The 12462-nt window shown below is 35.6% G+C and overlaps 1 protein-coding gene across 2 annotated transcripts in view; it reads left to right on the top strand.

Moving 5' to 3' along the window:
* The window catches only part of LOC106870974 (centrosomal protein of 290 kDa-like), a 120947-nt gene that overhangs the window by 62282 nt on the left and 46203 nt on the right, over positions 1–12462 (top strand). For both annotated transcript variants that reach the window (XM_089347642.1, XM_089347643.1), the window contains exons 31-34: positions 644–741; positions 4700–4832; positions 6319–6521; positions 8683–8796. In XM_089347642.1, coding sequence (XP_089203768.1) covers positions 644–741; positions 4700–4832; positions 6319–6521; positions 8683–8796 — 548 coding nt within the window. The remainder of the gene's footprint in view (positions 1–643; positions 742–4699; positions 4833–6318; positions 6522–8682; positions 8797–12462) is intronic.

The following is a 12462-nucleotide window of genomic DNA, read 5'->3' on the forward strand; positions in this document are numbered from 1 at the left end:
GCTTGAAAGAGCTCTTAAGTCTTCATAATGGCATGGCAACCCCTATAGTGCTGGTGCCATGAAAATACACTGAGTACACTCTGTAATGTAGTTGGTGACAAAAACGGCAAATATAGAACACTGGAGGATCCATTGAATCCTTCCAACCCATTGAATTCTTTCAACCCATTAAATCCTGTCGAACTGTTCTCTCTCTACCAACTTAGAAAATGGACATAAAATGATGATGATGATGATGATGATGATGATGACGATGATGATGATGATGATGATGATGATGATGATGATGATGATGATGATGATGTAACTAGATAAGACTAACTTCAGCTTAAAAGATGAAAAAGAAAATTATACAGAATTGCATGAAGTCATTTAGACTGCAAAGTAATGTTCAAAATAAAAGTAATGCCTCTTTTAATCATTTGCTGTTGTAATTTCATTTCAAAATTCAAATATATGCTGGAACTCAATTAGAAGTATATAATTCTGTATGCTAATGTAAATTTAAATAGAAGCATTATTTATTGTGTTAGGAAATGTGCTTTGTTATATGTATATTCAATATTATAAAGTGTCAGATGACTCATTCTCTCACTAACTATGATATTAACTATACTCTCTTGTTAATTATGATTTATTTAAGATGCAGCAACCAAAGATGTAAATGAATCAGATAGAAAGAAAATTGCAGAACTTGAAGAAAATGAAATATGCCTGAAAGCTGAAATCTCCAAATTAAAAGTAATTATTTTCTTAAAATATTAATTTAATATCTGAAGATCTTGTTCTATATTTTACTTTATTAGATTATCTACTAAGATACTATACTTTCAGATACTATACTTTAGTTGAAGTTGATAGTTTCATACAATTGTAAAATAGTAAATCCTTCATGGAAAAAAATCAGAAAGTTTATTTTCAACAGTATGAATAGGAATGATGGCTGGACCTCTTCCTGTCAGGTGTCCCAGATGAACCAACTTCACGGCAGGAGGCACAGATGAGAGCAGCTGCATCAAACTCTCTCATGCACCAAATGTCAATTCCTGAAGTAAAATTCATGAAGTAAAATTGTGTAGCAACACCAAATGGCGGTGCCCCAGCATGGCCACAGCTCATGAGCTGAAACTTGATAAAATGAAAATGAAAAATATGCGTTCTTAATATGTTCTGGTAGATTTGAACACAAATAAGCTAATTGTTGTGTTTGTTACAGGAACCAGCTATTCCTTTATGACATCTATGTGTTTATAACACACTTGATTCATTAGGGCAAGGGATTCTGGGATGCCAGTGTTTCAGTATGTTGTGTCTCATAACCCAAAACTATTTGGGCTAACAAATCTGACAAGAACTGATGACCTAGTTTATAATTTCAGCAAACAAATTGTTTGCTGATCTGTGCTGATATTTGCCAACCAATAATAAATTGTTATTTGTGCAGTAAACAACAAAAGTTGCATATCTGTTCTTAATACATTCCAGCAGATTTGAACAACAAGATATCTTTACTTCTTCAAAAATCTAATATCTGTGTTTAAGAGATTCAAAGAAACTTTCCTATTCTGTTACTAGACACCATGGTTTTCATTTAAAAGAATGAGTTGCAGTTTAAAATTTCTGAAAGAAAAATATACAAGATATGGGGCAACAATATGGCTCCTGATGGACAGAATTAAAAACTAGATTTTCATAGGAAACAAGAAAGAAATTGTTGGCATGTTTCAAATATATTTGAAGAATAGTAAATATGAAAAAGAAGCAAAATATTTGTAATGGATTAAAAACAGCACAGTAGTTAATTACTTCAGAGAATAAATATTCAGAAAAATTATTCTCATTCTGTCAGCCCTGAAATGTCTTTGTATGAAATGTTCATCATGCCATACTGCTAATATTAAAAGTACCTTGTGGTATTGAGGTAATAGAGCTATAAAAGTGAATAGTTAAAATGAGCAGAACAGAACTTGCTAAACTTGTTATCTTCAATTCAATTTACATGCTTATCCTCACTTGTGGCTAAAATGGGGTTCCTCTGAAGGGTCTCTGGAGTAACTTTACTTGACAATGTGTGTAGCTCAGAGATTAGGGAGTCTCCCCAAGTTGAGCCACTACTTCTCCATATTGAGAGGTCACACAGCACCTGTGCTACCTAGATGTGATTAGAATGTTGCAAAAGAATCACAAGAATTCTCCACTCCAAGCCAACCAGTAGGAGGCCTAAGGATAGACCAAGAACAAGATGGTTAGATAATATCCATAGTTTCAGTTGGATATGTTTAGGAATCCAACAGGAAAGTGTAACGACAGTTGCTTCTGATAGGATCCTTTGGAGGGGGTGCTTGAGGACTACTACCCCCATGATCCTCCCAGCCTAGCAATAGTGAGTGGTGAACAGATGGATAGATAGATGGATGGATGGATGATTTTTGTTGTATAGTTTAGAATAAATCTTAAATTCTTTTCTGATTCATTGCTGTAAAGTACTATCTTAGGTTCCAACTGAATGTTGCTTTAAAAAACTAATTTTGATAATAGCTGTAGACCACTTATTTAATGAGCAGGAATAAATAATTAAGTAAATGAAGAGTGAGAATTATGAGAATTATTTTATAATTTTAAAAATCTTAGAGTTAATTGAAGGTTTTGGCTGATGGGTTTTAAAACCTCAATCAGATATTTAAAAGCCAATTAAGAAATAAAAATAGCATCTAAGTCTTCATAATGGCATGGCGACCCCTATAGTGCTGGTGCCATGAAAATACACTGAGTACACTCTGTAATGTAGTTGGTGACAAAAATGGCAAATATAGAACACTGGAGGATCCATTGAATCCTTCCAACCCATTGAATTCTTTCAACCAGAGATGCTATTTTTATTTCTTTATTTCTTTCTCTATTTTTAAATCCAGGTCTGATGAATTTCCCAGTTCTCTTTATCTAGTTGCTTTTGTCTCATTGGTTTAAATTTTAATCATACAAAATTAATTAACCTTTCCAAATATTTTCCACTAGACCACTTAATGAGTATTATTTTAAACAGCTAAATTAGTATTCTTCCATGTTAAAGAAAATACAAGATTGAACACATCACAATGTTTACATACGTAACTAAACAATAGTTTGTGTTTAGAAATTTTGTATGTGGCTAGAGGTCCACCAAGGATCAGTGCTCAAGCCCCTCTTATTCATCACAGTCCTCCAGGCAATAACAGAGGTATTTAAGACAGGATGCCCCTGGGAGTTTCTCTTTGCTGATCACCTTGCTCTAATAGCTGAGTCACTATCAGAACTAGAGGAGAAGTTTCAGGTGTGGAAGCAAGGTCTAGAATTGAAGGGCCTTAGAGTCAACCTAGCAAAAACTAAAGTCTTAATAAGTAGGAAGGCAGACAAACCACAAATCCCTTCAGGTAGATGGTTGTGCTTGATCTGTAGGAAAGGCATAGGTAGAAACTCCATAAGATGTACCCAGTGTAAGCTGTAGACACATAAGAGGTGCAGCAATATTAAAGGAAGGCTAACTGGGAAGATAGTTTTTGTGTGTGGCAAATGCTCAGGAGCAATAAACACTGAAAATGTGCAGAAAACAGCTTCTATCACGTTCCAGGGGGAAAAAAACTACATGTAGTTGATAGCTTCCATTACCTAGGTGACCAAGTCAGTAGCGGGGGTGGATGCTCTGAAAGTGTAGCTGCTAGAATAAGAATAACCTGGGCAATGTTCAGAGACTTCCTACTTCTGCTGGTGACAAAGAACCTCTCACTCGGAGTAAAAGGTAGACTGTATGACGCATGTGTGCGAACAGCCATGCTACATGGCAGTGAAACATGGGCTGTGACTGCTGAGGACATGCGTAAGCTTGCAAGGAATGAAGCCAGTATGCTCCGATGGATGTGTAATGTCAGTGCATATACAACAGAGTGTAAGCACCCTGAGAGAAAAGTTGGAGATAAGAAGCATCAGTTGTGGTGTGCAAGAGAGACGATTGCGCTGGTATGGTCATGTGTTGTGTATGGATGAGGACAGCTGTGTGAGGAAGTGTCACATCTTAACAGTAGAGGGAACCTGTGGAAGAGGTAGAACCAGGAAGACCTGGGATGAGGTGGTGAAGCATGACCTTCGAACATTGGGCCTCACCGAGGCAATGACAAGTGGCCGAGACCTTTGGAGATATGTTGTGCTTGAGAAGACCTGGCAATCCAAGTGAGGCCGTAACCGTGGCCTATGCTAGTGCAGCATAAGCAACCCATTTAAGAGTACCCTTCAATCATTGGGCAATAAACTGCCTGATTGGCACCTGTGCCAGTGGCACATTAAAAGCACCATTTGAGCGTGATCGTTGCCAATGCCACCTGACTGGCTCCCGTGCCGGTGGCACGTAAAAAGCACCATTCAAGCGTAGTTGATGCCAGTACCACCTGACTGGCCTTCATGCCGGTGGCATGTAAAAAGCACCCACTACACTGTTGGAGTGGTTGGCGTTGGGAAGGTCATCGAGCTGTAGAAACTTTGCCAGATTGGATTGGAGTCTGGTACAGCCTTCTGGCTTGCCAGCCCTCAGTCAAACCGTCCAACCCATGCCAACATGGAAAGCAGATGTTAAATGATGATGATGATGATGATGACATCTGAAAAATTTACAATTCATTGATAAAAAAAATGATTTCCATTTTTATTTAATGATAAATTATTTTTCTAGGAAATAGCTGATGTGGCAACTTCCCAAGTGTTAGCATTTGAGAATCAGCAGGTATCTCGTGACAAAGAAGTCCTTTCACTACGCCAACAATTACTTGACTTCCAAGCTCAAAGTGATGACAAGACTGTTATAGGTAAAGTTTTCCCATTTTCTTATGAATTTAACATACAGTTAAGCACAAAATGTCCCCTTGTGCAGTGCTTCTCAAACTATCTGCTGTGGTGGAAACAATATATGTAATGAATATAATAAAAGTTGACAATTTTTAATTTTATATTTATTTTGCAAACAAATAATACAATATTACATAAGCATTTTATAATTTTAATCTTTACTAATGTGAAAGGTGAGCCTGCTTCTTCTTTGTCAGTTTATCTGCTATTGTTTCTTTCTTTTCTGGAAACTTGCTGCATACTGGCAGCATATCACCACTTTAAGTAGCACTGCCCTAGTGGACAGTTAATACAAGGGAGATAATCATTTCTTCATAATATTTGGTGGGATTAAAAGTTTGAATTTGAAATTAAGGAATAAGATAAAAAATGCAGAGAATACACACTACTTCATTCTTTTTAGAAGTTATCAGTGTGACATAACCTGAGATATAATATAAAAAAAACTTTTAATAATAAAGATGCCCACTTTAATAAAAACCGCTTCCTTAATTCCCTCTGTCAACAGAAGTTAGGCACTATGGAATATAGGTATTTTATGCAGAAGGATATTCAGCTGGAAGTCAGGATATGTATAAGATCAAATTTTCAGGCAAGATAAATTCTTGCTAGCCCAGAATAAATAATACTTAAACAAAAAATTTAGTATATATATAATGCCACATTAGACAAATGTAATATATTCATCTGTTGCATATGGATGAGGACAGCTGTGTGAGGAAGTGTCACACCCTAGCAGTAGAGGGAACCTGTGGAACATGTAGACTCAAGAAGACTTGGGATGCGGTGGTGAAGCACAACCTTTGAACATTGGGCCTCACCGATAATATTACAAAGAAACATGAATTCATCTTGCATTAGATTTGAAACCTTTGTAAACAAATATGTACAGTTAAAGAATTTAGTGTTTATAAACTGTATTCTTGGTAAATACACTTGAATTTCAAGGCCATCCTCATCTATCTTTAAGTAGGTGCCATGCTGAAGTAAAGTTTATGGCTTTATGTATTAAGACACTTTATTTAACCTTCTGTATCAGCTTAGATCTTCCAACAAATATTTGAAGGAAGATAGTCTTCATGGAATTGTCATGTTTTATTACATATTTTATTTACAAGACATAAAATATATATTAAATTTTATGTTAACCAGAAATAGATATATAAATACACAAGCTGTTTCTTTTTATTATTGTTGTTGCTTTACCCTGGTCAGTCCTGATCAAGCAGACCTAAGATCATCACCTTTCCAACTATATTCATTCTGTCTTTCCTTTTCAAACATTGTGTCTCTAGGATTGTATTGTCCAATGCATCAGAGCTGTTTTAAGATGGTAGGATGTTTTGGCTGCTATATCTTGTAAGTTGAGCAGTCATATAATGACTCTCTTTTCGGCCCTTAGTTTGATGATTTTGTTATGTAATGAGGAAATCATTTTTATTTTAGGGAAACTACACCGTCAAATTGTGCAACTTCAAGTCAGTGAAGGAACAGCGATTCAGAAACTTGAAAATGAGATGCGTAAAGTTAGCAAACTTGAAGCCCATATTCTTCAGCTGGAGCAACAGATCGATGCTAAAAACCAAACCATTTATCACAATCGGATTGACTCTCAGAATAAAATCAAACAGTTGAAGAAGAATTTATCTGTGAGTTTTTATCTTTACCTTTTAAATTTATTAAAAAATTTCTTAGTTTCTTTTAAAAATATTAATGAAATGGTAGTTTTTAGAACTGAATAGATATCTTAATGAATGGAATTTGATACTGCTACAGGATAATGAGTTTCCATAATATTAATAGTATTGCTGAACATCAGTTTCTGTTCACAAGTCAACATATTCTTTTATTTGTTTTTAGTCAAACATATTGACCCCAGGACTTATTCTTTGGATGCCTAGTACTTATTCTATCGGTCCCTTTTGCCGAACCACTAAGTTATGGGAACGTAAACACACCAACATCGGTTGTCAAGCAACATACAAACATGTACATATATGTATACATACAACAGGCTTCTTTCAGTTTCCGTCTACCAAATCCACTCACAAGGCTTTGGTCGGCCCAATACTATAGTAGAAGACACTTACCTAAGGTGCCACACAGTGAGACTGAATCCGGAACCATGTGGTTCGTAAGCAAGCTACTTACCACACAGCCACCCCTACTCCTATAAACATTTTTAACTAAATCTCATGTAATTTCTGGAAGAGATTTGAAACCATCACCTATGAGTTGTATTACTACTTCTCAACACTCATGCCTACTGGGCCACCAAAGGATTCTTGTGTAACAATGTTTGGGTTTCTTGAGCAGTGATTTGAGATCTCCAGCATTTTCTCTGTCTCTACTGACACTAATTTTCTATTTCTCCCGCTAACTCTTGATACATAGTACTGCCCTCTTTGTTCTGTACCCTTGTACTCTCATCATCTTTTGTGACATTTGTTTTGTCTCTCCTCTGAAACATATGATGAAAATGCTTTGATTCCTTCAAAATCATATTGTCATATTGTACCTTCATATCATAAAGAAGATTTTCCCAAAAGTTGTCTACAGTGCTAGTCTTCAATACCTTGATGTTACTATAAGTTCATTATCTTCATGTGGCTTCTTTGAGGTTGTCCTCTTAAATTCTAAATATCACGATCCATTTGGCTGAATCCTGGAAATGGCACTGGATTGCAAGAATAAGCACTTTATTTTACCATCATTTTATCTACATTACCATTTAATATGTATATTCGATAACCAGTATTATTCATTATCAGTTGTAAGGTGGCAAGCTGGCAGAACCAGTAGCATGGTGGATAAAATGCCTAGTGGTATTTGGTCTTTTTTGTTAAAATTAAATCAATTTACAGCAAGTTTTTAGACTTCAGTCTTTTAGTGTTAGAAAGACTGTTTATATAATAATTTTTGTCAACTGTTGTCATGGTAACAGTTTGTTAAACTCAGAGGTATACATCACTCTGAGTATGTATATATGTGAGTGTGTAAGTGAGAGAGAGGTTGATTATGCTTGTGAGTTATGAAAAGTAAAGATATTGCTCAAGAGAAACCTTCAACTCTGAATTTATACTTTATTGCATTATTCTAGGATTATTTTCAGATATGTATACAAATTTTGGTAACTGTTCACAAACAAATTGTAGAAATATTTTAAGACAAGCAGACAAACATCATTGTTTTTCCTTATTTTTTATCCTTTACTTGTTTCAGTTACTGGAATGCAGCCATGCTGGGGCACTACTTTGAAGGGTTTAGTTGAACAAATTAAACCCAGTACTTATTTTTTTAAAGTCTGGCACTTATTCTATGGGTCCCTTTTGCAGAATCACAAATGTTATAAGGACGTAAATACCCCCCCCCCCCACTTATATGATGAGCTTCTACACTGTTACTGTTTACCAAATTCTCTCACAAGGCATTAGTCAGTCTGGGGCTATAGTAGAAGATACTTGTCCAAGGTACTATGCAATGGGGCTGAACCTGAAACAATGTAATTGCAAGCAAACATCTTGATCACATAGCCATTTTACAAAACTTTGCTCATTTAGTTTACATGACCCATGATTTTTCATTATATTAAATCATCATCATCATCATATGTCTGTTTTCTATTAAATGCTGATGGTGATGATGATGATGATTTTATATAATGAACAATCATGTGATGATGTGTAGGGATTGTTATGATGATAGATAATGATTTCTTTTGACTCGGTACACATTCCATTTTTCCTTTTTGTTATAGAAAGAGTTATAACTGATTAAATCATTATTCTATTGTGTTGTTTTCAATTTCAGGAAGTACATCGACAATATGCAGGAGCTATTCCACTTTCCAAGCAGGAGAAATTTGCAAATAATATGATTCAGCTGCAAGAAGATAAGTCCAAAATTGAAAAAGAATTAGTGGAGGTGACCCATTTTTCTCTCCTATCAGACATGACACCATATATTTACCTGAATTTGTCTTGCTGAAAATTCTAGACATGCCCTTTGTATTTTCAAACTGCAAAATACTCTAAGTAGTGAGCCTATATCAATTTTCTAAAGGATTAAATAAGTATACAAGGTTTGTAAGAAATAAAGAATACTTTTAAATCCTGAAAATGGCTCAAATTATTATTTGATGGTTGGTTGATTCTTACTTAGTTTATTCTCCTCATTTTTAGACATGAAAAGTATTTTTACAGTATCTACATCCACGCTGTGATTATATCTGAGTGTCATCAGGTATCTTATTCCTGGATGTGTACATAGTCCCAGACAAGATTTGAACTAGGACCCTTTATATCGCAACTAGTGGTAATAATACGATTATAATTTTTCAGAAAGATAGACTCATCTTCAGAGATGAAGCATTTTAAAATTTTCACATCTAAACTACACTTTGATCAGGTTGATCTCTTGGATTTGTATATAATGCTGAACTAGATCTGAAACAGGAAGCTTTATTTTTAAATGAATGGCAGCATTGCTCTTATCCTGATATCCCCCCATTCCATATGCATGCACACATGTATATCATGACTCATACACTGTTCATCTTCCTGACTTTTGTACATAATTCTGTGTAGTGTACGTAGTTGTAATGTACCTGAGCACTATACACAATAATTTCATTATTATTATTATTATTATTATTATTATTATTATTATTATTATTGAGCGTGATCGTTGCCAGCGTCACCGTCCTGGCACTTGTGCTGGTGGCACGTGAAAAGACATTCGAGCGAGATCGTTGCCAGTACCGCTGGACTGGCTCCTGTGCAGGTGGCACGTAAAATACACCATTTTGAGTGTGGCTGTTGCCAGTACTGCCTGACTAGCCTTCGTGCCAGTGGCACGTAAAAACACCCACTACACTCTGGGAGTGGTTGGCATAGAAACTCTGTAGAACTGTAGAAACTCTGTAGAACTGTAGAAACTCTGCCAAATCAGATTGGAGCCTGGTGTAGCCATCTGGTTTACCAGTCCTCAATCAAATCGTCCAACCCATGCTAGCATGGAAAGCGGACGTTAAACAATGATGATGATGATTATTATTATTATTATTAATGATGATGATTATTATTATTATTAATGATGCTGATTATTATTATTATTAAAGGCGGCGAGCTGGCAGAATCGTTAGCATGCTGGGCGAAATGCTTAGCGGTATTTTGTCTGCCGCTATGTTCTGAGTTCAAATTCCGCCGGGGTTGATTTTGCCTTTCATCCTTTCGGAGTTGAGTACTGGAGTTGATGTAATCGACCATCCCCCTCCCCCAAATTTCAGGCCTTGTGCATATAGTAGAAAAGATTATTGTTATTATTATTATTATTATCCACTTGGCCAGTATGCTGATTGTTTATTTATCAGATTCACAGCGGATAACTGCCATTAGTTTAGAAATAAAGGTTCAGAAAAATTATAATCGTATTAACTTACTGACATTTAGATAATTAATGTTCCTACCCACTTATTCTAGTGATGAATGTGGACAATAAATATTACAGTTCACTACCACTGTCACTGTCATTGCCACCAGCACCAGTACCACCACCAACAGCACCAACACCACCACTGCTACCCTCCCACGGTCACTGCGACTTCCCACCCACTGCTAACACCACCACCACCACCACCACCACCACCATCATGGTTTAATACCTGCCCTACCATGTTCAGATCATTCATTGACCTGGAGGTGAATGAATGCTCTTAGCCAAGAACTGCCCCTGTAGTTATTTCACTACAAAGAGAGAATTTTGTGGTACCTTATCCTGGCACAAAACCAAATTTCATCTCACCACCCACCCCATTCCTTCATCTCCCACCCCAACATTTTTATTCATATCTCCACCTCTCACATCCCTTCATCACATCATCACCCACTGACTCCCTACCTTCCATGTTTCTTCGTCTCACCATCTGCCATGTTTATTTATCTTCTGATCACTCATATTCCTTTCTCTCACCGTGTGTCATGTCCATTCCTCTCATGCAACTCCCATTACATTCCTCCATTTTATTCAGGGTCTTAGCAGCATTATAGGCCCTGGGGAATTATCAGTGCACAGGGTCCTTATAGTATTTACTTATTGATGGCAAGACATATCGTACATAGATCAGAATTGAGCCCCTAGACCCATGAGCTGCTATATCTAGACCCACTACCTAGTGTGCCCAAATCTTAAGACAAGATAGCATTGATCTTACCATCCATCGTATCTCAGCATCTCACTCCCATAATATTCCTTTATCTTACCGCTTGTCATGTTCCTTCATCTCTCGTCTTCCACAGTCCTTCAATGTCTGGCACTAACAACAAAAAAATAAGAGATAAAAAACTAGTCAAATGTTTTGTTATGTGAAGCAGGTTTTTACAATTGGATACCTTTCCTATTTTCAACCACTTTTAACAACAACAACAACAATAATAATAATAATAATAATAATTTCCTACATAGGCACAAGGTTAGAAATTTATTGAGCCTAAGGAAACAATCAGTCATATCAAACTCAGTATTTAACTGGCACATTATCTTATTGACCTTGGGAAGAAGAGGGGTAAAGTCAACTTTGGAGAAATTAGTACTCAGAATGTAACTAAATACCGCAAAACACTTTATCTGACTCATACAGATGTAGATATGATGATGATTTTGTTGTTGATGGTGATGATGATGAGGATGATGATGATGATGATGATGATGATGATGATGATGATGAAATGTCTGTGATAGCTCTAAATTACTACCAGCACTAAGACATGCCCCTCTCTCTCAGCTTGGGCATTTAAATAAAAACTGACCAGTTTGAAAGAGCTTGTTGCACTCCATGTGATGTGTTTGTTATTGTAGACAATTTTACAGAATTTATCTATTTACAATTTATATATTTACAATTTATATATATTTACAATTAAATTGTCCTGCTAGAGTAACATGGAATTTTAAAAATTGTTCTACTGTTCTATTTTCACTGAGTAATATAATTAAATTACAATCATATTGATTATATTGATAAATTTCCTTATGATTCACCTACAGATTGAATTATAAGTTCTCAAGTTTGATAACTATGGAAACAATATACATTATTATAACACATGTTTTAAGGGATGGAGGATTGGCAGAATTGTCGAAGCATCAGAAAAATGCTTTATGATATTTGTTCCCATTCTTTATGTTCTAAGTTCAAATCCCAGCAAGTTCGACTTTGCCTTTTGTCCTTCTAGGACCAATAAACTAGAGTACCAGTCGAGTACTAGGGTTGATTTAATTGATTTATCCCACCCCTAAATTCTAGATTTTTGTGTCTTAGAATCAATTATTATCAACATACTTATAATAGAAACTTTCTTTTATACACTGACAGGAGTTAATACTTGCTGTTACAAAATTTTCCTATTTCTAATCTATTTTTCTTGTAGAATTAGTTTTATTTGTCAAATAATTATTACCATCTTACCAATCATTGTAGTTCTCTTTTCCTTAATGTACACAGTTTCTTTGTGTATTTCTCAATGTTCATTTCTAAATCTAACCAAGAAGATCGAATTTCCATTTTATTTTATCTCTACTGGTTTAACATAG

The sequence above is a fragment of the Octopus bimaculoides genome, chromosome 2 (assembly GCF_046866305.1).
Source record: "Octopus bimaculoides isolate indiv1 chromosome 2, ASM4686630v1, whole genome shotgun sequence".
NCBI lineage: Eukaryota > Metazoa > Mollusca > Cephalopoda > Octopoda > Octopodidae > Octopus > Octopus bimaculoides.